Source organism: Tachysurus vachellii, chromosome 17, assembly GCF_030014155.1.
Source record: "Tachysurus vachellii isolate PV-2020 chromosome 17, HZAU_Pvac_v1, whole genome shotgun sequence".
NCBI classification, from domain to species: domain Eukaryota; kingdom Metazoa; phylum Chordata; class Actinopteri; order Siluriformes; family Bagridae; genus Tachysurus; species Tachysurus vachellii.
Window position 1 is genome coordinate 8,943,590 of NC_083476.1, and position 27,597 is coordinate 8,971,186.

The following is a 27,597-nucleotide window of genomic DNA, read 5'->3' on the forward strand; positions in this document are numbered from 1 at the left end:
TCTCTCTCTCTCTCTCTCTCTCTCTCTTTTTAGGGTGCTGATGGAGTTCGGGGGTTAAAAGGAAACAAGGGTGAAAAGGTATAGTGTGCCTTCATGTCATGTGTGTATATCTTATGTACTTAGTCCCCCAGGTAATTAAATTGACACAACTGCATTATTTGATTTTTTATATTAAAAATCATTGTACACATCCAAATTCCCTTTTTAACTGCTTCTCCTCAGGGAGAAGATGGTTTCCCTGGATTTAAAGGAGACATGGGTATCAAGGGTGATCGGGTAAGTTATGTTGTTCATGTCTAGAATGTTGTTGTAGCACACAAGCTATATTTTCTAATATTTACAGGACACATGAACCTAGTAAACTGGAACCTCATAAATTAATAAATATTCATAAATAGCTTTTTTTATTGCGTAAAACAACCTCATAGGGAAATATGTGTCTCACAGCACCAGACTTCTTGAGTTATGAACATTAAACCAGATAAAGCAGGTGATAATTAGCCAGCTTTATCATTTAACGTTTTTTCAACTATATGTTCAGTTAAGGTTCAGTTCAGTTTTTTGGACTGAGTGCAGGCCTGATTGAACTCAGTATCAACTTCACAGCAAGGTTTCTTTATTTACTAAGATCAATTTTACTTAGTCTTGTTTTTATAAATTGATTGAAAATTAACTAGCTAAATTGTCTATATTGGAAAGACATTTTTGAGAATGCAATCATATACAGTTGAGGCCAAAATTATTAGCCCCCTTATGAAATTAGACAAAACTCTTGATTTCTCCATGGAAATGACCATTAACAACAAGTGTTTTATAGTGTGTTTGTTTCCAAAATAACAAAGACAAAATCTCCACTAAGTTTGATTAGGATATTTAATTGAAATAGTGAGTTGAAACAAGAAAGGGCAAAAATGAAACGTCCAAAATTATTAGCCCCCGGTCATTAATAGTCAATAGTGAACCCTTTCTGAGCCACAACTGACAACAACCTCTTAGAGTAGTTCTTTACTAGGTTGGCACAGGTTTCCTGAGGGATTTTAGCCCATTCTTCCATTGCAAATTGCTCCAGCTGGTCCAAATTACGTGGTTTCCGAGCATGGACATTCACTTTGAGCACTCGCCACAGATTCTCAATAGGATTGAGGTCTGGGCTCTGTGCGGGCCACTCCAGGACCTTTGTTTTGGTATCCTTCAGGAACTGTTGGACCAATTTCGATGTATGCTTTGGGTCATTGTCTTGTTGGAAGACCCAGCGACGACCTAAGGCTAGACTACGAGCAGATTTCTGCATATTATCCCTCAAAATGTCAACATAATTTTCTTTTTTCATGATGCCATGCACCCGAACAAGGCTCCCTGTGCCTGAAGCTGCAAAACAGCCCCACAGCATGATGCTCCCACCACCATGTTTAACTGTGGGAACTGTGTTCTTAGGGTTGAAGGCCTCACCCTTTCTTCGCCAAACATAAGCAACATCCATGTGCCCAAACAGTTCCAGTTTAGTCTCATCAGACCAAAGCACAGACTCCCAAAACTCATCTTTACCTTTCAAATGTTCACGGGCAAACCTCAGTCTAGCTGTGATGTGCCGCTGTTTGAGTAAAGGGGTTCTTCTGGGACAATAGCCCTGAAGCCCACCACGATGAAGAGCCTTCACAACTGTGTTCCTTGAAACATCAACTCCAGAAGAGGCCAGGTCAGCAACAATCATCTTGGCAGATGTCTGGGGCATCTTGCTGATATCTCTGACTATTTTCCTCTCCAGGGTTCTTGAAATCTTGCACTTACGACCACGCCCAGGTTTGTTTCTTACAGAATTTGTCTCCTTGTACTTGGGAATGATGCAACGTACGGCGGTTCTAGACACTGTGAAAAGCTTGGAAATGGCAGTATAGCCTTCCCCCTTATCATGAGCCTCCACTATCTTCTTTCTGAGCTCAAGACTGATTTCCTTTGTCTTTGGCATGGTGAGTAAAAGTAGTCTCTCCCAATAATGTGTTCAAGTGCCCTGTTCCTTGGAGTCCTTTAATGCTGATTGAATGCCCAGGTGTTGTTAGGAAGCCAATTGACTGCACAGGTGTGGTTTGAAAGCTGATTGATTAATTAGGTGTGTTTTGAAAGCTGATTGATTAATTGGGTGTGTTTTGAAAGCAAATATTCACAAGGGGCTAATATTTTTGACCACCCCATTTTCACTATATTTGATTATAAAGCAAGCCTAAAAATGTATTTTATATTCCAAAATGTACCAAAAGCTACTAAATAGCACTGGCGAATGTTTGATTATATCAAGTTTTATCAATGCTGCAAACATTGGAAAGATCTTTAGGAAAATGTTCCAAAATTCCTGGGGGGCTAATAATTTTGGCCTCAACTGTATCTGTCTGCAGGCTATACCGTTAGGAAAATTACCTTTTTGATTCCCTTAATTACCTTAATTTTCACAACAAAAAACAAAATACCAAATTAGTATACAGTATACAGTACATCCAGTGTAATGTTATATAGCTGATAATGTGAATGAATTCTAGCAGAAAATATGGCTGATCCAATGCAATGCTACATGCCCCAGTTGCTTTCCCAAGCCACATTGTAGGTATACAATTATCCATTGATACAGTATATTGCGTCAGCCAAGCTTGTTTATCAAAGAAATATGTCATGACATGACCACCACTGACCAAATATTATTAGGATGGCAGATCATTCTGACCAATAACAGTGACTTAGTGGCATACCAGGCAGTGTCTCTTCAGCTAGACACTTTATTAGACACAATTAAATACTATAAATATTTTACTATAAATATTTTGCTCCACATTTGTTCAACTTGCCCTTTATCAGTGTCACTTTTGACCATAGCACCCCTGTTTATTAGATTTTTGGGTTTTCATCCTAGTGACATAAAAAGTTTCTCCAACTAAACTGCAGTAATATGTGTGTGTTTGTGTGACTCAGGGTGAGCTCGGAGCTGCAGGACCTAGAGGAGAGGATGGTCCTGAGGGACCTAAAGGACGCTCTGGTTTACCCGGAGATGCCGGACCTCTGGGACCAAATGGAGAGAAGGTGTGTGAGTTTGTGTGTGTGTGTGTATGTGTGTGTGTGTGTTGTGTGTGTGTTTTGTATGCTTTAAAATAAATAAGCAATCACTTTTAGATGCATTTTCTCTCAAGTAGTTTCTCATTAATAATCAAAATGGTCCAGTCAACCTATTTCTATATTTTATTTTTATGTGTGTCACATAAGCAAAAAATGCTTTATATATATTAAAGGTATATATAATATATATATATATATATATATATATATATATATATATATATATATATATATATATATATATATTGTATTGTATTGTAGACTATTCAAATAACAAAATTGCATCATGGAGTATCTGTGGCTAATCTGACTATTGCTTTACTCATGATTTTAAATATTTATTTGTCTGGATTGGATTAGGGCAAGCTTGGTGTTCCAGGATTGCCAGGTTATCCTGGAAGACAAGGGCCAAAGGTAAGTTTTGTGGCTCTTATTGCCTCTCATCGCCTTTTATTTGTTATACCAGACATTTATTTTTCATTCTCTCTTTACTTTATAGGGTTCTCAAGGATTCCAAGGCTTCCCAGGAGCCAGTGGAGAAAAGGGAGCCAGGGTATGGCAGCATGATGATAATTACTTTACACACTCACACATACTCAAAATGCATTTCAAACCAGAAGGACTAATGTGACTAATAAGGACTAAAAACTGTTAAAGTATTAACTTTATCTGTTTGTGTTTATGTCTTTTTATAGGGAATACCAGGAAAGTCTGGACCACGAGGACAGCGAGGACCCACTGTAAGATTTTTCTGACTACAGCAACTCATGAATACAGATGGATGTTGAAAATATTTGGTAAAAGGATATGTTCTAATCTTTATGACCCTTAATCTCTCTTTTTCTCTCGTGTGCTCTGTCTCTCTTTCTCTTTAGGGCCCTCGTGGAGAAAGAGGCCCCAGGGGACCCACAGGAAAAGCAGGACCAAAGGTAACCTTTAATTTCACTATAGAAATGTATCAGAGTTCATATGAAGTGTAAAACTTTCTTATCCACCATTTTTTCTGCTAATTGTTAATGAGTAAAACAGTATATGGATGCGGAGATTAAAAATTGAAAACTGAGATCTCACTTACTTTCCAGATTATCTTGTGTATACAGTATGTGCAGTTTGGTTACACTGCAACTTTAACAATTTTTATTTTTCTATTTTCTACTGCATGTCATATTATATTGTTGCTACATAGCTCAATCAAAGCAGTTGGCAAATGAAATAAAATTTTTACTGCTGTTAAATGACTACAGATCACTTGTGATTGGAATAATATTGAACACTAACTGAGCAACCTATCATTCTATGCATTTCTAAATTAATTAAAGGTTAAGGTCCATGTGTCAATAAAGGTCAGCTCTGTTTTTTTACAGTACAGTAGTAAGAGTAGTACAGTAGTTGAGTTTGAACCTATATAACAGATTAATTATGTGATCTTGTGGCTCCTCTTCAGACTTGTATTTGATGGAATCACACGTTGGTTTGCTTTTTTATAACTTTGCTTAGAATTTGTGAAACAGTTGTACAGAAATTAATATTGATACCAAATACAAGAAAACAAAAATAAAGAATGTGCAATGTTCTCCATCATTCTTTTTACTCCTCCCTAGGGCAACTCAGGAAGTGATGGACCCCCAGGGCCACCTGGTGAACGGGTAGGAATTTACAGTATTTTTTCTTTTTTGTACAGATTCCTGATTAAGAAATCATTTATATCTAAAGATCCCAAATAAACTTTTCGAATTACAGTAAGCTCAGCAATTTCTTTTTTTTCCTTTTTAAACAATTAATTCATAAGGTTAAATAAATGTTCTTTATTTATTCTAAATGTGTATTCTGCAGGGTCTGCCAGGACCTCAAGGATCAACAGGATTCCCTGGACCTAAAGGTCCTCCTGTGAGTGGCATTTGTAGTAGAAATGAAGATGGAATTTTATGGAAAATGAAATGGTAGTTTTCAAGTTTTCTGATTTTTGTCACATCTTTTCACTATCTCTGTTTTTCAGGGACCACCTGGAAAAGATGGACTACCTGGGCACCCTGGCCAGAGAGGAGAGACAGTGAGCCATGCCGCGCACGCACGCGCACATCTTAAAATAAGATGCATTCTTATCACGAAGAATTCATTTTACTTAAGTTTATTTTCACTTACCTAACCACATGTTTAATCCCACCCATTTTACAAGACAGAATTATCACATTCATCCACCTTTTCCTTATAGCTTCTCTCTCCAGCTGTCTCTGTTTATCCCTACATTTGTCACCCATAACTATCCAAACATCTGTCACTTACCTGTACTGCCAATTTTCTTCATTCCTCACTCATGTACTTGTCCTGTGCTCAGGGTTTCCAAGGAAAGACTGGACCTCCTGGACCTCCAGGTGTGCTAGGACCTCAGGTGAGTGTAGATCCACACACAAATAAAGATGCATTCTAATTACCAAGAATGCTTTCTGATAAAGTTTGATGAAACTAAATCTATCAAGTACAGCTTACATTTCAGCTTCCCATCTGTCTCCCCCTCCAACCATTATCTTACAGTGAACATTTCTATATTTAGAGCACAACCTATAGATTGAAATATGATTACCCAAAAATCTTGTGAGATTTGTCCAGTGCAGGGGGGCACGGTGGCTTAGTGGTTAGCACGTTCGCCTCACACCTCCAGGGTCGGGGTTCGATTCCCGCCTCCACCTTGTGTGTGTGGAGTTTGCATGTTCTCCCCGTGCCTCGGGGGTTTCCTCCGGGTACTCCGGTTTCCTCCCCCGGTCCAAAGACATGCATGGTAGGTTGATTGGCATCTCTGGAAAATTGTCCCTAGTGTGTGATTGCGTGAGTGAATGAGTGTGTGTGTGTGTGCCCTGCGATGGGTTGGCACTCCGTCCAGGGTGTATCCTGCCTTGATGCCCGATGACGCCTGAGATAGGCACAGGCTCCCCGTGACCCGAGGTAGTTCGGATAAGCGGTAGAAGATGAATGAATGAATTTGTCCAGTGCAATTTTCTGAGAGCTGATGCTAATATAACGTGTGTAACGTAGTAACATTACCCATACTCATTTTTCAATGCATAGGGAACAACAGGTGAAACTGGACCAATGGGAGAACGAGGCCATCCTGGACCTCCAGGACCACCAGGTGAACAAGGATTGCCTGGACCTGCTGGTAAAGAGGGAGCCAAGGTGAGAATACATACACGCATGCTCCAGAAATCCAAGAATAATGCTTAATATGATGTACAAATAATATATATATACTAGCCCCATTTCTAACCCTAACTTAAATGCATAACCTTTAATAACAATTACGTTGCACAAATATGTTTTCTCCGTGTTTGTGTAGATTTTCTCTTTGTTCTTTGGTATCATGGCTATAAGTAGATTGTCTTTACCAAATTTTACCCCAATATATGAAGCTGTGCATAGTGCCCTGCAATGTATTAGCATCCCATTCAGTCTCATACTCAGTGTTCCTCAGATAAACTCTGGATCCACCACAGCCATGACATTTTTTGATTCAAATAAAACTAAGGGATATTCCTTACACACTGTTAGTTGTTGTCAATATTTAAAGGTAGGGTCTCAGATTTTTGAAAGCCAATGTTGACATTTGAAATCACCAAAACAAACACGTCCCTAACCAAAATGGGTCCCACCCCTGTATTGATAGCTCCGCCCACACATACATGCACAACCCAGGCAACTAATGGAAAGAAATGTCTTTATCATAGCTGAAGGGAAGAACAATACGATTGCAGATAAACAAACAAGCAAAAATGACACACAAGCATAATCATGCAAAGGACGGCATATATTTATTCTGTGAAACAAAGCAAAACCAACGTTACTCACCCATCAAGAAGGAAAAAGCAACCTCGGCGTCTTAAGTAAAGTTGGCCACATATTCACAGATTCGAGTTTCCCGAGCCAATAACTCCTGAGCTAAACGCTGTTACTAGCAAAACGCGGTTGTAGCTGCCTCTCTACATTACTATGACAGAAAAGAGGTGTTATTTGTGTAGTAACAGCGTTTAGCTCAGGAGTTATTGACTCTGGAAACTCCTGTGAACATGCGGCCAACTTCCCGCTCCTTCAGTTCTCTCCAGCGCTGGAAAGCTGATCCTATATTAACACGGGTCATACTTCTTGCCTTATTGTAAGCCTTTCTTCGCTTTCTTTCGTTGTTTTTATCCTCCATGTCAATGTTAAAACCGCTTTCTGCTAATGTCACACATGCGCACTGAACACTCTCTCCGCCCATATTGACAACATATTGACAAGACCCACCCCTTTCTGCTCATTGGCTACACGTTTGTTTTGATTTTTGTTTAGTTTTTGACCCGACTCAGTTTTCTGAAGCTTTTCTCAAAAATCGGAGACGCTAGCTTTAATGGATAATACCATTTAATATTACAGTTTAATATTATTGCCTCAACAGAGATGTAATAACAGTTGTGTAAGTTTTTTTTTTTTCAATAAAAAAACACATTAATTGACATTACCATTATTAAGTGTTCCATGAAAAAAAATTCTTGGTGGTCAAGCCAGACTTTTTTGACTTTTTTGAATTTGTAGACTCTGTACATTACACCTGATTTCCTCTGTTTATGTGTGTGTTTATTTAGGGAGATCCAGGTCCAGCAGGCCCTGCTGGTAAAGATGGACCCCAAGGACTGCGAGGTTTTCCTGGAGAGAGAGGGCTACCTGGGCCTTTTGTGAGTGACATTTACAAAACTCACATATTTTTCATATATCATATTTATCATATTTACCTTAATTAAAGTTTTGAATGGTTGAAATTAAAAAGAAAGATTACACCATACCAAAAAGAACAGTGTGGCCTTCGATATGCAATAGCACATGCAACATGATAAACTAGGTAGCATCTATAAAACCATTCTAAACACACCATGCAAAGCATTTATTCAGCAAATTGGTACATTATGATTTAGTTATTTTTAAGTAATGTATTAAGATTAGTTTAATGATGCCCCAGGAACAGGTGGTGTTGGATCAATAAACAGATATTTATTAACGCACAAACAAATCCAATTCGTAATCTAACAGGGTAAATTGTACAGGAATACACAAACAATCAGCAAGAATAATCCAATAACACAGTAAGGCAAAATTATAGTCGTAAAGTAAGCCAAGGTCAAAACACAGAACAAGGGCATGAAGTACACGGCTTGGTAATTATCACACTGGAATAATACTTCGCGCTAGCAGTATTGTGTATGTGACTTAAATAACCTTGAAAGCCGGAACTGGCTAAAACTTGGGTGAGGGCTCCCTCTGCAGGTTTAAGGAGGTTGTTGTGGGTTGTTCTGTTACAATTGGCTACGATTTATCTTGGATTGTAGCTGTGTCTCTCACTTACATGGTAAAAAAGTTTGGCAGGTTATTTGGAGATTTGTTATTAATTATCCTGTGCACCAGGTTTCCCTGAGCCTAGCTGCTCTGATTTCCACCAAAAAAAAAAAAAAAAACGGATTCTCTTTGTCGACTTCAGTTCAGCTTTTAATACTATAATTCCGGACTCCAAACATCTAAGGCTCACTATACCCCCTTCCATCTGTCAGTGGATCACCAGCTTCCTGACAGGCAGGAAACAACAGGTGAGACTGGGAGGTGTTACCTACAGCAATCGGACAATCAACACTGGCGCTCCTCAGGGATGTGTCCTCGCCCCACTGTTATTCTTCCTCTACACTAACGACTGCTCTTCAAGTGACCCAACTGTTAAACTCCTGAAATTTGCAGATGATACTACGCTCCTCTGTCTCATCCAAGCTGGCAATGAGTATGCATACCAGCAGGAGGTGAAGCGGCTGGTCTTATGGTGCAGTCAGAACAGCCTAAAGCTAAACACCCTCAAAACTGTGAAGATGATAGTGGACTTTAGAAAAGTCCCTCAACACTACTCCCACTCACAATATCCAGCAGCCCTGTGTCATCTGTGGAGTCCTTCAAGTTTCTTGGCACTACCATTTTCCAAGACCTGAAATGAGAGTGCAACATAAACTCCATCATCAAAAAGGCCCAGCAGAGGATGTACTTTCTATGCCTCTACTTTCTACGGAAGTACGGTCTGCCACAGGAGCTGTTGATGCAGTTCTACACTGCAGTCATTGAATCTGACCTGTGCACATCTATCACCATCTGGTTTGGAGCAGCAACTAAACAGCAGCAGCAACCCTCGACACAAGAGCCAGAAACCAGACAGGAAAAATCAGTTAAACGCTGATCTAGCAGAGCTAAACGCTGTTACTACACAAATAACACCTCTTTTCTATCAAAGTCATGTAGAGAGGCAGCTACTGTACAACCGTGTTTTGCTAATAACGGCGTTATTAGCAAAACATGCGCACATGCGCACTGAACACTCTCTCCGCCCATATTGACAAGACCCACCCCTTTCTGCTCATTGGCTACACATTTGTTTTGATTTTTGTTTTGTTTGGTGGCCTAAAGCAGTTTTCAGAAGCATTTCTCAAATATCAGAGACCCTACCTTTAAGTGATTTCTTGATTGCGAACAGGTGTGGCAGTAATCAGGATTTTATTGAACTTGGGTGTGATAAACCACAGTTAAAAGAGAGAGAGAAGAAAATTATTAGGTATGATTGCAATCAGATGTATGACAATGTAATTTATGTGCAAAGTGCAGACAGGGACTCCAGCAAGACTAGCTATGACAGCATAACTAAAAGGCTAGAGCCAGAAGGTGACACAGACATGAGGGCTTCCTGGGAGGTAAAGCGTCCCACCACTCCACAGTCTACAAATCTGAGTGACTTGCGAGGGTGGTAAGCCGTCAGCATCCAGACATCTCAGTTCACCAAACACCATGCTCATGAACCCTCCAGATCCACTCCTTTACCTAAGAAAAGCTATTTATAAAAAGCTAAATTAAACAAATGTGTTTTTAACCAGGACTTAAACACTGAGACTGTGTCCTGAACACTAATTGTTTCTGATCTTCAAATACCAGACATTTCTTACTTTATTTGTCTGGCACTTTTATCCAAAACAGCTTATACATATAGCATATCAAGCAGCTTGATGGTGCTGGACTTCTGATCAGTATACCACCTACTTTAATCAATGGTTAAAGGTTTAATAAAATAAATAAATAAAATATATAAATAAAATCAAACAACATCTTATAATAAAAATAGTATTTTACTGTTAATAATTAGCATTGCTAAAACTGTATATAAAATAGTAAAGCAATATTGTACCATTGTAAGCCATTTTCAGCCAGAGGGAACCTCTACACGGTTAATAATTAGGTCAGTTTGCTGAAGGAATAATAATTATGATTAATAATAATAGTAAAACAATTTCATAATATATCATTTCTTACTGTCACAACCAGGAAGGAATGAGACGGACCCGTATGCTTCAAATGAAAGGGGTTTAATAAATAATGAAGACAAACAGAAGTATCCACACTACACGGGGACTAACGTAACTAATGAATCTGCCCTGCATTCAGCAACGCGGTTCACTTAAATACAAAAAGGACAAATCCACACAATGGGGAACAGGTGTGAAGACAGGGAGGAGCAGACGAAGGCGGGGCAGCCACGTGATAAAAACAACAATAGCACATGGCCAAAAGTCCGCGCTGATCCCTGACACTTACCTTATTTAATTATAAACACACATTCAGTTCTAAAGAAAGTGTCTTTTGGTAATGATTGAAAATTATCCATGTACCAAATCAGATTAACATTGAAAAAGAAAATGATAAGGAAAATAAAAACAGATGTTTTTAAAAAATATATTTTTATCACTATTATAAATACAAATACCATTTGTATAATTTCTCAGCAAAATAATTTTTTATAACTGCTGCACATTTAAATATAAAAAATAGAATATAATATATATTTGAAAGATTTTATTAATAATTTGTAGTTTGTCTTTTCTTTTTTTTCTGCAGGGAACCGCAGGTTTGAAAGGGGTTGAAGGACCCCCGGGTCCACCTGGACCTGCTGTGAGTAAAAACCATATCTCTTAATCTTTCATTTTTCTCTCTCCCTCTATGACTATTTCCCTGTGTCTTTCTCTCTATTTCCAGTGGCTCTTTTATATTCACTTGTTTTACTTCCTGTTTCGTTTTTTGTCCTTTGTGCTACACAGTGGCTCTTCAGTAAGTAGATATGTAGATATGGTTTGTCTATTCTCTCTCTCTCGCTCTCTCTCTCTCTATCCCTCTCTCTGTTTTTAATCAATATTTTTCACTCAGCATACATGCCATAGTTAGTAAGAACTGGTTAGTGGGAAAAGGTTTTACATTAACATTATATAATGCTCAAATAATGCTTTTACATTAACATTATATAATGCTCAAATTGTAAACAAAGACTTTTCTAGCATGATTTTCTAGCAATTATTGTTTTACTGACATGTATTAAAAGTAAAATTTTTAAAAAATTTACCATTTTTGTTCTTTCCTTGAATTTTTTTTTCTCAGGGTTCACCTGGTGAGCGTGGGCCTGCTGGTCTGACAGGACCCACTGGACCACCTGGACGGCCTGGACCACAAGGACCCCCGGGGCCTGCAGGAGAGAAAGGTGGACCAGTGAGTAGCATTATCCTATTCTCCTGTGCAAATTCCTGTTATGTCAGCTAATTCCCAGCCCTAAATTTAAATTAATTGTAAATCTAATTGTTAACCAGACTCTTATTCTAACTTATCTTATGGCATACTCCAACCTTTTGTTGAAAATGTTATGATTCCTATTGCATAAATCCTAAATCCTCAACTCTAACCCTGAAGTCTGAATACCAGACACATATGGTCTGAAAGATTAATTCGTATTTCTGGATTCATATTCTCTAAATCTAATTATAAAACTGCCTTCAGGGAGAGAAAGGACCTCAAGGCCCTGCTGGTAGAGATGGTATTCAGGGTCCTGTTGGTTTACCCGGTCCAGCTGGACCTCTTGGACCTCCAGGAGAAGATGGAGATAAGGTATTGGTGCTCTAAAGAAACTAAATACTAATTTATGTGCCATTTTTTAAATTACCCTTTGGACATTGGTGGCCTTTTACAGTGGAAATATTTTTATTTCACAGGGTGAGCTTGGTGAACCTGGTCAGAAAGGTAGCAAAGGAGATAAAGGAGAACAGGTGAGTCTGTGTATTTTTTTATGTGTTCCATCATCCTTTACATGCAGATGGAGGTTATATGGGAATGCGGATATATGTGGGAATATGAATGCAAATGTAACATCCTAAACAGCTTTGTTTCCAATTACATCTTTGTGTTTTTTCTTTTTTTTTTCAGGGTCCCCCTGGGCCAACTGGCCCCCAAGGGCCAATTGGTGCACCTGGTCCTGCTGTAAGTATTATTCATCAATCATCTTTAGCATATTCTTTAAAGTCCTTTACATTTCATGTCTTTATAATGTTATATGTTAGTCAGAATACTTTTGTTAACAGACTATGTCACACAAATACGTTTGTAACAATATCAGCATAAATGTCATAACATCATGTAACCACAGCATTGCAGTTTTATTTATGCACTAAAGAAAAACATTTCCTTTCTTGGCAATTTGCATTTGAAAATCTTATCTGAGACACACTATTCAATTAAATTCAGTTCAATTCAAATTTGTATAGCACTTTTTACAATTGGCAAAAAAATTTACACCCGTGACCCGAGGTAGTTCGGATAAGCGGTAGAAGATGAATGAATGAAAAAAATTTACAAAACGATAAGGTTATTCACACTTCACAACCAGCTTCATGAGATAGCTTTACCAAAATAAATTAAATGAAATGTTGGGGTGAAAAAACAAAAACTAAATGCTACTAAAATATACTTATTTTCAGTAAAGGATACTACAAATAGGTTTTGATTGAGAAATATATATGGTGTATGTGCATGTACATAACTTCAATATTTACATTCATTTAGAAGATTACCAAACTGACTAAATCAATTGTCTTTACGACTATTAAATGGTAAGTGTCTATTACGACTATTAAGTGGTATTATTGTTCACCAAAAAGGTGTTTAAATGTATTGGACATTTTACACTAGTTACACATGCCTAATTGTCAAAAAACGTTTGCCTTTCTTTTTTACGGACATTATACTGAATCCATATTGAAAGATTTGATATTTTTTCCTGTTTTCTTTCCCTTTCTCCCTCCTTTTCTCTTTAGGGAGCTGATGGAGAGCCGGGCCCGAGAGGACAGCAGGGTTTATTTGGCCAAAAAGGAGATGAGGGACCACGAGGATTCCCTGGACCACCAGGACCTGTTGGTCTTCAGGTGGGAATGTGCTCACACATCATATTTGTCTTGTGTCAACTAACAGTGTTCCAACTGCTTTTAATAAATAAGAACAAACCTTTAGTAAAGAATGAAGGCATTTGTTATTTACCTCTGTGTTCTTTGATCTTCTGCACACAGGGTTTGCCTGGACCCCTTGGTGAGAAAGGAGAAACTGGAGATGTTGGTCACATGGTAAGAAGAAATGCACTCGGTTTCTGATAATGTTGTAATATTGTATATATTTCTAATATAATTGGTTTAGCATCTTAACATTTATTTTAAATGCTTTTTAATACTTAGCAGTGGATATGTACAATACATATGTGTACATATGTCATTACATATGTGTTTGTATATTATTTCTTTTGGTCAGCATGGACTAATTGTTATCTTTGCATTCTCTCTCCCTCTCTCTCTCTCTCTCTCTCTCTCCGTGTCTTATAGGGTCCACCTGGTCCTCCCGGTCCTCGAGGCCCTGCTGGACCCCCAGGAGCCGATGGACCCCAGGGTTCCCCTGGAGGCAATGGAAACCCTGGAGCTGTGGGAGAGAAGGTTTGAAAACTGAATATCCATTATAAACAGAAAAGTAGAACAGAAAAATAACCTTAAAATTATAGTGAAAATTCTAATGTCTAAATGGAAGTTCATTTACAGTTATGACTAGCACTGTTATTTAAAATAACATTGTGACATTTACTGACACTTCTCCTCTTTTCTTTCTCTCTATCTCTGTCTCTCTCTTTCTCTCTGTCTAGGGAGACCCAGGTGAGCATGGAGAGCCCGGTTTGCAAGGCGACGTTGGTCCTCCGGTATGATAACATGATCTAATGAGAGAAAATCACCCAAACTAAACACAACTGCACAACATTTGTAATCTAAATAAGTACACATTATAATTTTGTCTGTGTGTCTGAGACAGGGACCAAGAGGAGAGCGGGGAGAAAAAGGAGAAGCTGGTCCTGCTGGCTCTGCTGGTCCGCCAGGACCTAAAGGCCCTCCTGGTGATGATGGTCCTAAAGGAAGTCCAGTGAGTTCTGACCCTCAGTATATATCAGAATTGCAATTAAAATTCTTCATATTTAATCTTTTTTGGTTAATTGATATCTATTCATTATAAGAATCAAACATCAGAATAAAAAAATAGCCACCTTTACTCAGTCATCACTTAATAATACTAAACACATTCAAATTTATCTCTTGTGAATTCATAATTTGATAAAAGCAATTATTTTATTTTTTAGGGTCCAAGTGGTTTTCCTGGTGACCCTGGACCTCCTGGAGAGTCTGGTCCACCTGTATGTTTTTTATTTTTTTATTTACATGTATATTTAGGTGTTATAAAGTGTTAGTAATTTACAGTAAATAATCATTTGGCAAGTGACATGACTAAGTATTTTTTCAGGGTTTGGATGGTCCTCCTGGTGACAAAGGTGATGATGGAGAGCCTGGTCAACCGGTGAGATATCATTCAATTAGCAGAGATTTCTGATTTCTGTTTCATTTGTTTAATTTATTTAACAATCATGATCATTTGTGTCAGGGATCTCCAGGGCCAACTGGTGAATCTGGACCAACTGGACCTCCAGGAAAGAGAGTAAGTAACTTCTGCCTATTCTAATTCATTGTATTAATTGCCTCTTTCAATCTGGGTTTTTTTTTTGCCTGTCTATGTATCAGCATTCATATTTCATTCTCTATTTCATTGCATTTCTCTATGTTTAGGGTCCTCCAGGAGCAGCAGGACCTGAGGGACGACAGGGTGAGAAAGGAGCTAAGGTAAAGAAAAGCAACACATACAAAAACATTCAAAACATTAAAAATGTAAACATTATATTTGCTTTACTTGATGACACTTTCACCTAAATATTTTTGTCTCTTTTTTTTTATTTCTTAGGGAGAGTCCGGTCTCGAGGGTCCACAGGGAAAGACAGGTCCTGTTGGACCCCAAGGTGCTCCTGGCAAGCCTGGTTCTGAAGGATTGCGAGGAATCCCTGGACCAGTAGTGAGTTAGAACACACACATACTGTATACACATGACTCAAGTGTGCAGGATTGCCAAACATTTATATTAGTGAAATGATTCAGAACCAACAGATTTTAACATTCTCACAGTTGTAGTCATACCATTGTTTGGCAGAATATATGCAAAGCTGAGGCAGAAATAAAGTGATAATATATTTCAGGAATATAATTATGTTGTCTTGTTTTTTAGGGAGAACAAGGTCTGCCTGGGTCTCCTGGACCTGATGGGCCACCAGGACCTATGGTACCCTGTCAGAACACCAACCTTTACATTTAAATTACTGCAAAGTCTCTAAATAACAACTCTCTCTCTCTCTCTCTCTCTCTCTCTCTCTCTCTCTCTCTCTCTCTCTCTCTCTCTCTCTCTCTCTCTCTCTCTCTCTCTCTCTCTCTCTCTCAGGGCCCCCCTGGATTACCTGGATTGAAAGGGGACACTGGAGTTAAAGGAGAAAAGGTAAGTGAATGAACACCATTCTTCCAAATTATATTCTCGTGGTTGGTAGTTAGATGACAGCGATGGACACTAATACTAACTGTCTGAATCAAAATTTCCCATAGACAATCAATGGGGTTGAGATATGTGAAGCCCATGCCTTTTTTATCCTAAAATCATTATGTGAGCCCCTGTACACTGTGGGTCAGCGCAAACTCTGAGCTCACCATGGCCCCAACACTAATTCCTTCCTTCCTTCCTTCCACTAATTCCAAAAGTTTGATAACCACTAGCTTAAAAGTTTTCAGCACATAGCCAGTGCTAAGGGAAGAATGTATTGTTTTATATTAATGGGTTGGGTAGCTACTGGTAGTATCTGTTTAAAGAAACATGTGGGTAATGGATCCAGTAGGCAGGTTGAAAAATTTGAGAAGAAGAAATCAGTGAAAATAAATCAGTCTCTCAAAGGGGAGTGAAAAAGTACTGATCAAAAACAGAAATATTATCTACGGCATTATCTATCATTTTTTTGGTATTAAATTAATGCTCTGAATTTTCTACCAGATGTTATCAATTTTTCCATTTAAATAATTCATGAAGTCATTACTGCTACAAATTGATGGTGTGCGCTTTTCGACAGTGTTTTTATTCCTAGTTAATTTTGCTACAGTATTAAATAAAAATGTAGGATTATTTTTGTTATCTTCAATAAGGCTGGAGAAATACAGCAACAGCAATAAGAGGTTTTTTGTAGCTATGAAGACTTGCTTTCCATGCTAATTAAAATACTGACAATTTAGTTTGACACTATTTACATTCTAATTTCCTAGCTGATTGTTTTAATGTGTTGTCCTGTGTTGTCATGTACCAGGGTGCTATTTTTTTTTCTAGATTCTTGCTTGACACCTAGCTTATCATCATTAATAACTGCGACACCTCCTCCCCTGCCTGTTAGGCATGCCTGATGTATATAACTATAAATGGGCAGACAAGCTTTGTTTAATGCGAGAAACTTGTTTGGTTTGACCCATGTTTATGTTAAACACAGAACACTAAACTTCTGATCAGTAATCATTTCATTAGCAATAAGAGTTTTATATGCAAGATATCTTATATTTAACACTCCTAGCCTGTGCAATCACTATCCAATTTTATGCTAATAAGGTTTCTAAAACAAATTTTCTGAGTGTTTATAGTTTTTTGTTTAGCTCAGGAAACAGACACAGTCTCTATATTATGACCCCTGGTTGACGAATGCAGATAGCAGCGTATTAGCCTGGTTGTCTGCTCCCTGCCCTCAAATTTTTACTGATTAATTAGGCCTGTTCTTACACTGTGTGTTATTCTGCAATAAATGAGAGCAGCACCTTCCCGAGTGGGGTGGACACCATTTATTTATGAAGCCCACATTGATTTTAGAGCACCACCTGGATATCCAACAGTTCAGCGAACATAACCTGCTGTAAGCTACATCGCCATGCCACATTGCGATGGGGCCAGAGCAAACTACAGCATCAGACATTGCCTTCGCTAATTTACACACCTCTACAATAGTTGTCTTAGTAATCTCTGACTGACGAAGGTGTATATCATTTGCTCCTAAGACTCTAAGACCCTAATATTACCTACTCTGCCTGGCGCCCTGGCTGCCGAAATACACCTAACCAGTGCTGCTGGAGCCCCTAAAGGCCTAGATATTTTCACCTGTTAGAAAAGCAGAGAGGAGTGGTTAGCTTTGGCTTTGCGACTACGCCACTGAGTCATCACCTTTCCGTGCCGCTGTGAGGGCTCTTAAACGCCGCTTATCCAGATTTTCCCCTACAGAAACTACACTACTATCGCTGTCATTAATCCTCTCTAGTGTCTGGATGCACACCTTTAAAGCTAAAATCTTCAGAAAGTTATCTAAAGTACACATATCAAGTAAGATTAAGGCTAATGACGGAGGAAGAAGTACTAAACGTCCTGCAGCTCACACACTGGACAAGTTCAAAGTTTCCCATACTTAATGATGACGTACATTTGAATTGAATAAGATCGGAATATTAAAAAGATCCGAAGAGCGTTTCCTCCACTAGCTGTTTGAATTAAGGAAACAAAAAAGCGACTCCCGAAGAAGAGGAATAAAATTAACTGCGATAGGAAAGTAAAGAATTTAATAAACGAATGCGACAATGTATAATATAAACCAAAAAGAGAAAATGAAAAATGCAGAGACAGGCACAAAACTCGCGGCAAACGATTCAAACACAGGAAGTGACATCAAGAGCTCCAGTCTTGGGGAGCATGTGGCTGCTGTAGTTTAAGATGACAGCAGTGGACAGTGGAACCCGTTGTAGTTTGTCACATTATGTTTCAAAATATCATCATGTGGAACTAAATATAAACATCTCAGTTGAACAGTTAACATTCTTTGTCTCATATTTGGATTTGAGTATAATAATTAATATAATTTTTATACTAGTGTCTGTGTATGCTTTGCTTGTTGTTTATTGAGTGAACTGTGTGCATTTCAGGGCCATCCAGGTCTGATTGGTTTGATTGGGCCTCCTGGAGAGCAGGGCGAGAAAGGAGACAGAGGACTGCCTGGACCACAGGGAGCTCCAGGACCTAAAGGAGACAATGTACGATGCACCTGCATAAATTACTTACACAAATATAGATAAAGATAAAATTATTCACAAATGCACACATTCACAGCACCACACAGATCCATATGTAAGCCTTAACTAAACTATGCTTCACCTTTCCTTTCACTGGAACTATGTACACTATATATGCTATATAATTTGATCATATACTGTATTTAGAAACAACAAACTTTTCATTTAGAAACTAATTTTATTGACTAATGTTCTCTATTTTCTCTATTTTGTTTTGTGTTCCTCTTGTTGTTTAGAGTTATAACTAGCAATGTTATTTAGAATTTATTGAACATTTACTGACACTTATTGCTCTCTCTCTCTCTCTCTCTCTCTCTTTTTCTCTCATTGCACAGGGTATTTTTGGCCCTGCTGGACCTCTGGGACCAGTTGGACCTCCAGGATTGCCTGTATGTTTCCAGCAAGCCAACATACAGCATCATTTCAGTTTAATCAGGTTTACATATACACATATACATGATTGTTTGTATGTGTGTGTTTTATACAGGGCCCCCCTGGTCCTAAAGGAGCTAAAGGATCATCAGTAAGTTTTCTTTTTCAACCATAAATCATAAAATCTAAAAATATTTTTGTTTCTCTTTGTGTTTTAAATCTGCCTCTGTCTCTGTTTCTCTCTTCCTCTGTAGGGTCAAACAGGACCAAAGGGAGAACCAGGTGTACCAGGGTCTCCAGGTCCTCCGGTCAGTAGGAACATCAACAAAATTGAAATTTTTAGACATTAACTATCTAAATTTACATCTATTCAGGTATCCTGAAAAATACACACATTTCTCCAAATTTCTAATGAACAATTTTGATTTATTTCATACCAATAAAATTACAAATCAATCTTTTCAAATTTTCTAATAATTTCTAATGTTTTGTGGAGGCAGCCTGTATGAGTTTGCAATTGTGAAAGGCTTGATCAATAATACCACTGCCTCCCAATGTACTCTTGAAGGGTCCTCCAGGTGATGTCATCCACCCCCTGCCCATCCATTCAAGCCCAAAGCGAGCACGGAGGAGCATCGATGCTAGCCAATTGGTGGATGATGCACCTGATGCCAACTACAAGGATTATGATGATGGTATGGAGGAAATATTTGGCTCGCTCAATTCCCTCAAGCAGGAGATCGAACAGATGAAGCACCCACTGGGCACAAAGGGCAACCCAGCGCGCACCTGCAAAGACCTGCAACTCTGCCACCCTGACTTCCCTGACGGTGAGTGGGCATACACACACACACAGTTTTTAATATCCCATTTTATGTAAATTTTGAATTATTGCAAACCCAATATTGAATGCTTTGGATTTGAAATGATCTCCTTAACATTATAAGTACCTCTCGGGTGATGGTCGATAGCTAGAAGTGGAGAGAAGGGTCTATGATGGGTGAAATAATTATTTAGTTTCAAAATAGATAATGGTTGTACTCTCCCCATTACAAAAATGTATTTATTTCATTTTAATTTTATCTAAAATATTTCCCAAATCCATAGTAAATGTAAACTACAATATACAAATCACAAGAATTTACACGTTATGGTTTTGTTTTGTTTTGTTTTATTTCCTTTTTAAAGGCGAGTACTGGATTGATCCAAACCAGGGCTGCTCACGAGATTCTTTCAAGGTTTACTGCAACTTCACAGCTGGTGGAGAAAGCTGTATCTTCCCAGATAAAAAGAGTGAAGGGGTGAGTATTCACATGAACAATTCCTGCAGGGCCATGGATAAAACCTGTGGTAACAACTTTGATAACTAGCTAACAATTAACACAAACAAACTTGCAAGTGGAAATAGGGCTGCTGCACACTACCATGCCGTAGTCACTGCTGTGCTGCAGGTGGTCCAGAACATAAACACTAAAACATTATTTCTAGTAGTAGTAGTAGCACATGGTCACATACATGTGGAAAATCTGATCCAAAATAATTCTGGTAAAGAATCTAATATTCAGGAAACAATACAAATCCTTACAAAAACAGTAATCAGGCCATAAATCATATCCGCTTACATAATCAATGTTATGCAATGTTCTGTGCAAAAATGTGCATAGTTTAAATGTTCTCCTTGTGATTTTAAACATGAAGAAGACAATCATCATAATTAATAATTAATATTATATTAAAAGATAAATTATGGACACACTGGAGCTCTATTTTGACTGCTGATGATAATTTACAAATTGAAATATATGGATATTGATGCACTGAACAATGATAGTATTAGGAAATGATAGTTGGTGATATCTAGCCATGGGTTCAAACCTTTGTGTAAAAAATATATATAACACAAAATGTGGCATAGCTTATTATACTATTTAAAAATGCAAATATATTTTTTATAACATGGGTTATTGTTTTCCAACCTGTTCCTTAGGGCCCAAATCTTTGCTCTTTCCTAGTTCCCAAATCACTTGTGCTTGTTTAGCTTGGTTAGCTTGGTTAACATGGATACATGTGTTATTAGCTAGGAGAGACAAACAAGGGAATCAGAGGACTATTTGCCTCAGGATCTGTGTTCTGATCTATGCTCTAAAATGACCTAATTAACTAGCATAATTCCTTAAACTTTGGGGTTTTTTTGTTTTTTGTTTTTTTTTGTTTTTTTGTTGTTTTTTTTTGGGGGGGGGGCTGCTTTCTTTTTGTGTTCTATTAATATTTTTTCCTTCTGCTTCTCCTATTCCTCAAACTCTCTTGTCTGACTGTTACACTTTTTGCTTGTTCATGCTTGTGTTCTTCTTCTTCTTCTTCTTCTTTTCCCTGTTTATCTTGGTCATGTTCCAGTTTTTTAAACTCCCATTCTTTCTCTTGCTCTGGTGTCTCAGACTAGGCTAACCTCCTGGGTGAAGGAGACTCCAGGCTCCTGGTACAGTGAATTCAAACGTGGTAAACTGGTAAGAGCACCTCCGTGACCCTCTGTCCTCCTTCCACCTCCTGAACCACTCTTGTTATTTTACAGAGCAAAATGGCTCGCTGGCCCAAAGACAGCCCAGGCACTTGGTATAGTCGCTACAAACGGGGGTCCATGGTAAGTAGAAAGGCCCAAGATGGGATGCAAGAGAGAGGACTTTGGTACTGAGGTTCCTTTTCCAAGGTCTTGAGATTCTGAAGGTCTGAGGTTACTCAGTTCATGAGTACTGAGGTTCCCACAATTGTATGGTACTGAAGTTCTTATGTTCTGTGGAGCCAAAGTTCTGAAGGTCCTAAGTTCCTAGGTTCTAAGGTGCCATGGTTCCGAGGTTCCATCTCTTGGAAACCTGTGGATTTGCATGGTTCTAGCTCTGCTAGATGGAGCTCATGGGGTCATGTTTGAGCATGGTATTGCTTGAGCTTCTCTATACTTTGACAGCAACAGTGTTCTCAGGCTTATGGCAAATCTGAGTGATGAGGGCAGAAGTGACAAAAAGCTGTTACTTCATTTAAAAATAAGAAAACACTCATAGTATCTTGGGAAAATCATGATCTCTCCTAAATTTATCTGTGGTTTGTCTGTGTATAATTTTGACTAAATGGCTCTGTCGCCGTCCTCAGTGTTTATAAACTGGTTAAACACTTTTACAGTACACTCATTTTCAGGGTGTTCTTGACACTTGCATGTTGGCTTTGAGGCTCATGGTCACTTCTTCTCGCATAGCTTCTTGGTTCAGCCACTGATGATATGTGGCTGTGAACATCTTGCTGGACAAGGTAATGTTTTCATGTGCTTGCAGTCCAAACATAGCAGAAAAATCCATGGACAATATACAGACACACAGAGACATTGACTGGATAGTGTAATGTTTCTTTAGTCAGTTCTATTTGACCACAAATGAAAATGATCTAGTTTACCTGTGCATAAATACTTCTGAGTCCAGTCTGTTTGTTTGTGTGTTAGTATACAATTTCATATCATCTTGCATGTGCGCAATGAGTTTATATGAGTGGTTGATGAGGAAAACAGGTAAGTACAGTGTGTATGTATGCATGCATAGCATGTTTATTTCTTGTGCTTTGCTGTCAGTCACGGTCATATGTGTATAAGACGTAAAAGGAGGAAAAGGCCTGTTCTATCTGACATGGGTTGGTATGAAGAAAACAAACATTTGCATATTTCTCAAAATGCAAATGTTACATCACACCAGAGAGACAAGAAATAACCTTTTATTTAACATTGCAGTTCTGTTTTTAAGGATTAATGTTTCTCACTGCATATTAGAGAACAGAAAACATTCAGACCCACTTTAACAGCCTACTTTACATTGTTTTACGGGTGTCATGCCTAATTTGATGAGAAAACCGTATAAACACAATTTTGACTTCTCCACTGAAATTTCTCCATTGATTGTTTCCTGATACATGTTTTTTAAATGTTTAATTAATATAGTACATAAATGTTTTTTGTGTGTGTAGTAATAATGCTTATTAGACATTTGTGAATTTTAACCCCTTTTTGAAATTTACACACTTGGGGAAAATTGGTTCTTTACAGAACATGAGGGTTAAGGTTGTCTCAGCCTCAATAAATGTTTAATCCCCATTGCTTCTGGAAGTTTTTCAAAATAGTTGAATTCCTAGTTAAGATTATTTAGTTATTATCCTAGTAATCCTGGTTAAAAAAGGTGTGATGTATAATATTCAAATGAACCTCTAGAGAGCATTATATCTTGAGCTGCTAGATGGACCCTCTGTTTCCTTCCTTACTTACAGCTCTCTTACATGGATGCTGAGGGCAATCCGATTGGTGTGGTCCAAATGACGTTCCTTCGCTTGCTAAGTGCCTCAGCACGGCAGAACCTCACGTATAACTGCTACCAATCTGTGGCCTGGCATGACCAGGAGCTAAACACTCACGACAAGGCGATTCGTTTCCTGGGCTCCAATGATGAAGAGATGTCCCATGACAACAATCCATACATTAGTGCCATCATCGATGGATGTGCGGTGAGCAAAAATGCTGCACTTAATCCTTAAGTAGTAACAAAAAGGCAGTTTCAGCATTTTATGTGTACTTCTGAAAGTATTGGAATGACTTGTCAGTCAGGTCTTTGGTTTTTGCTATATACTGAAGATATTTGGGTTCAAGGTCAGAAAATGAATATGAGATGAGAGATCAGAATTAAATTTTTCATTTCCTGATATTTAAATATAGATGAGTTAAACTTAGAACATTTGTTGAAATATAGTGCAACAGTATTTTTGTTGCCTATGTATGTCCAGTTAGATTTACTGTTTAAACAAAGATTAGATCTGATTTTCTGCTCTTGAAAAGAAAAACCAACATGAAGAACAGAGAGCTGTCTATGAGAGAAATAGCACACTATTTAAAAGAGAAAAGGTCATCCAATCATCCAAAACCATTGCACAAACACTGGGCATAGCCAACAGGTAAAGAGACAGATAAACAGCAGTGGATGACTGAAACTTTGTGACAACACCAAAAACCTCCACAGGGCAGGTGTGAAGTTAGTTATAAATTTAACGTCCTTCTGAAATGTACACACTGTGAAATGGGTTCTCTCCAGAACATTAGGGTTTTTAATTCAAATTGCTTTTGGTTGTATTTCAAATATTTCCAACAACTAACTAAAAATTGTGATATATAATATAATATAATATAATTTAACATACAAATTAACTTCTAGAGGCCATTATACCCTGAGCTGCTTGCTGGACCCTGTTTCTACGCTAATTGAGAGAGAAATTAATCTTATCAAATTGGGAGAAAATTCATCATACAGCAAGACAATGAAAAAGAACACTGCAACACTATTGCAAGAGAAAGAGATATGACAACAAATATTAAGTGTTGTCCTCATCCTTAGATATTATCTGTTAAGTGTTAACTACCTGTCCATTGAAGACTATCTGTTCCAATACTTGTATCATCCAAATAAATTGGGTAGCTTGGTAGTCACCAAAGGCAACATGTTCTAAGGTGCTGAACACATCTGGATGTAAATATGTGGTATGAACGCTGAAATTTTGATCTGGCATCACATAGTCTTTTGATCTTTAAGCCTTGCAGCTACAGTACTTTTAGAGGGGGCTGTATTCTTGTATTCTATTCTTGTCAAACATTTGACCAAATAACTTTTTCTTGTCCCAATTCTTTATCCCTTTCTCTCCACTCACATTTTCTGCAGTTAAAAAAGGGCTATGAAAAGACTATCCTGGAGATCAACACACCAAAAGTCGAGCAGATACCATTTGTTGACATCATGTTCAACGATTTTGGTGGAGCAACGCAGAAGTTTGGCTTTGAGGTTGGCCCGGCCTGCTTTATTGGCTAAGACTGTAAACTGAGCACACCAAAAAATAAAAAAATATACAAACTTTCATTTTCTCAGAAGCCAAAGAAAGGAATAGGACAACAGATTTTCTAAAGATTTGTGTTTCCAAAATAAAACATCAACTTAGCATAGAAAGGATAAAAGACATTAAAGAAAATAAAGAATGGAAAAAAACACATTCTTTGACCTCAGTGTACCTGTCGCTGTCACAAGCAAGTTTTGAAACTGGATTAGCTGAATGCTAGGTAGCTAACCCTGTGCTTTAATTGCCACATTCTGACCACATTTTACCACCCATGCTGTATCGGTGTAGCAACAGTATTCCTCCATCTTTGATGCACTTCCTGCAGGTGGAAAACCTCCTCACACACTCCACCTGGTTTTAGCTCTGTCTGGTTTCTTCTTGCATTTATTCAGTGTTTCACTTTCCCCCAGTACTTCAATGAACTTTATTTTGTGCATATTTGTTTTCCCATTCCCTGGAATGGTGCTTATATATAAATATATATATAAATATTTTTTGTATGTTTGTAAGTACTTTCTGTATATTTCTCTGGTTTTTTTTTCTAATTTCTTTGTGTGCTTCAAAACATGCATGTGAACCATTGAGCAAGAAGGACCGCAGAGATGCTGGTGATTACAGCAAATAAAAGATTTGCATTTCAACAATAACATCCCTGTTAGAGAAAACTGGATAGCAAAGAAAAATGAAACAAAATAGCAGAAACACCAAGAAGAAATCATTATGTCCTGTTGCAGGTGTGACCCACATCTTCACACAACTGAATGAAAATAATTTTTAGAACAAACAATAATAGCAATTTGAAGTCAACTGATTTTGGTCTTGTGGATTGCTACTATCACAGGGCATCTGAATGATTCCATCCTTTATCCTTTTTCTATCAAACCTTGTGCTTAAGATCTATCACAAGCACATGAAATGAAAGACCGTTGCATTGAGGAAACACTATCAGTAAACTAGGTGCTATTTCCTTCTGCCTATGGTGCTATATACATATATATTTTCCATTTTTTGTTTATTTGTTTTAAAATGATTCACCAATGATGATGCATCCTTCATTTCTTTCATCACATTTTTCTGGGTAGTGGGTCCTGTGTCTTGTGTGGTGAAATATTCTTACTGTATGCATGCCAATCCATCATATTCATTCATAAAAAATTGACCTCGTACCTAACAAATTTGTCTTTTTGCCTTCACCCTACACTGTTGTTAAACGTGCAGTATGCAAACTGTAAAGTGGTGCTTTACCTGGAGATTATTTATGTACTTTTGCATAGTCTTCCATAGCACATTTATTCCCATCAGTTTAAAATGTAGTGGAAAAAAGTAGAATTTTTTAAAGGTAGTAATTGTTTTACAGTATCTGTGGACCTGGAGCTTTACAGTGCACATGAGTGCAATCAGCAAGCAGTCAGAAATCCATAAAGACTTCATTTGTGTTTTATTTTATTTTATTTTGTTTGTTCTTTTGGTTTGTTGTTTCTTTTGTTTTTGTACAGGGAAGAACTTGACCTCTGTTACCAGAGCCAAATACAGAGGACCAACTACTCTACTGTCCTCAGATTCTCAGGCCAAAGATATTCTCACAGCTTTAGGCTTCATCAAATACATCCAATGACCAAAAAAGTCACTTTATATAAGATCGTGCACCTGTGGGGTAGATACATAACCAATTTATTATAATTATTAGGAACTTTGGTATAGAAAGAAAATCAGTTTTCTTTTCCCTGTTTTCTCTTTATTTCTTTGCCACTAGTCCCCAATGCACTCAACATCTTACACCACTATGCCAACTACTTTGCTACAAACCTTTGCATTCTATTAATTTGAAATATGACTTGAACTGCTTTTTAAAAAATTCATTCACAACAAAGATAAAAAAAAAAATCATGTTTTAGAAAATAACCATTTTTGTAAATTAAAAAAAGTCATCATGCTGCCAATAAAAGAATTCTGTTTTGTTTGGTTTTTGTAATATTTGTCTTGTGTTGTCTTGTCTGTTAAACCTGTGTAAGAGAGGATAGAAGATATATTGTTAATTTTGTGTCAATAAATTCAAATTTACTGTGGCCACGCACCCTTGTATGTCTTTTGAAGCATTAAAGCTTTTCTGTATGCATGAAAATGCTGAAAGTTTTTCATTCTCTTAATGTTATACCAATCTGAAATTGATTTCCAATCACATCTTTATTGCTATGATATACATTTCAAATGCTCAGATGAATAAAGGCATGTCCTTAATTGTAAAATGGTGACAAAGCCAGGATGTTGTAACTCTACCAAAGATGATGTTAATTTGTAGTATATTTATTGTATTATTTAAAAAAATAATAAATGTTAATTGATACCATTAGTGTTACCATGGCCATAACTTTTTATCACAAATTTTTATATTGCTAGCACAGCTAGCAGAAGGTTAATTTTGCTTTCTTTTTTGGTTACTGATGACAGCTTGCTCTTGCCAAACCATTTATAACATATTCAGGGGTGGAAAAATACTAAGGAATTGTACTTCAGTAAACTCTTACTTTAAATAAAAGTGGTATTCAAAGTATCCAGCCAAAAAAGTGTCTTAAAGACAGAACGTTTTTACTTTTAAATATAACAGAAATGTTTAAATGTTACATTTTTGATCACTTTTCCTCTAGACCAAAATTTTTAAAAATGCAAATACACTGCAGGAGAAGCCTTTTCAATTAATAAATGGATAAAGAAATATATATATATAGGATAAAAGAAGGGACATCTGAGATTTGCAATGAGTGCTAAAAATAAATCTAAGGAGTAAATAGTGTTTTCTGCTAGGAAATGTAATTTTTTT

At 37.5% G+C, this 27,597-nt stretch overlaps 1 protein-coding gene across 2 annotated transcripts in view; it reads left to right on the forward strand.

The window, feature by feature from the left end:
• The window catches only part of col5a1 (procollagen, type V, alpha 1), a 76,178-nt gene extending 49,052 nt beyond the window's left edge, over positions 1-27,126 (forward strand). The window contains exons 28-66 of one of the 2 annotated variants that reach the window (XM_060890708.1): positions 34-78; positions 223-276; positions 2,959-3,066; positions 3,460-3,513; positions 3,599-3,652; positions 3,795-3,839; positions 3,975-4,028; positions 4,701-4,745; positions 4,933-4,986; positions 5,096-5,149; positions 5,435-5,488; positions 6,163-6,270; positions 7,713-7,802; positions 11,038-11,091; positions 11,572-11,679; positions 11,965-12,072; positions 12,177-12,230; positions 12,388-12,441; positions 13,275-13,382; positions 13,524-13,577; positions 13,830-13,937; positions 14,141-14,194; positions 14,305-14,412; positions 14,627-14,680; positions 14,788-14,841; positions 14,926-14,979; positions 15,108-15,161; positions 15,280-15,387; positions 15,598-15,651; positions 15,808-15,861; positions 18,357-18,464; positions 18,839-18,892; positions 18,991-19,026; positions 19,130-19,183; positions 19,444-19,705; positions 20,064-20,176; positions 21,311-21,379; positions 23,172-23,405; positions 24,608-27,126. In XM_060890708.1, the coding sequence (XP_060746691.1) occupies positions 34-78; positions 223-276; positions 2,959-3,066; positions 3,460-3,513; positions 3,599-3,652; positions 3,795-3,839; positions 3,975-4,028; positions 4,701-4,745; positions 4,933-4,986; positions 5,096-5,149; positions 5,435-5,488; positions 6,163-6,270; positions 7,713-7,802; positions 11,038-11,091; positions 11,572-11,679; positions 11,965-12,072; positions 12,177-12,230; positions 12,388-12,441; positions 13,275-13,382; positions 13,524-13,577; positions 13,830-13,937; positions 14,141-14,194; positions 14,305-14,412; positions 14,627-14,680; positions 14,788-14,841; positions 14,926-14,979; positions 15,108-15,161; positions 15,280-15,387; positions 15,598-15,651; positions 15,808-15,861; positions 18,357-18,464; positions 18,839-18,892; positions 18,991-19,026; positions 19,130-19,183; positions 19,444-19,705; positions 20,064-20,176; positions 21,311-21,379; positions 23,172-23,405; positions 24,608-24,754 (3,138 nt within the window). In that variant the 3' untranslated portion in view covers positions 24,755-27,126. Of the gene's footprint in view, positions 1-33; positions 79-222; positions 277-2,958; positions 3,067-3,459; positions 3,514-3,598; positions 3,653-3,794; positions 3,840-3,974; positions 4,029-4,700; positions 4,746-4,932; positions 4,987-5,095; positions 5,150-5,434; positions 5,489-6,162; positions 6,271-7,712; positions 7,803-11,037; positions 11,092-11,571; positions 11,680-11,964; positions 12,073-12,176; positions 12,231-12,387; positions 12,442-13,274; positions 13,383-13,523; positions 13,578-13,829; positions 13,938-14,140; positions 14,195-14,304; positions 14,413-14,626; positions 14,681-14,787; positions 14,842-14,925; positions 14,980-15,107; positions 15,162-15,279; positions 15,388-15,597; positions 15,652-15,807; positions 15,862-18,356; positions 18,465-18,838; positions 18,893-18,990; positions 19,027-19,129; positions 19,184-19,443; positions 19,706-20,063; positions 20,177-21,310; positions 21,380-21,444; positions 21,514-23,171; positions 23,406-24,607 lie in introns of both variants that reach the window. The other variant, XM_060890709.1, reaches the window with a different exon arrangement.
• The last annotated feature ends 471 nt before the right edge of the window (positions 27,127-27,597 follow it).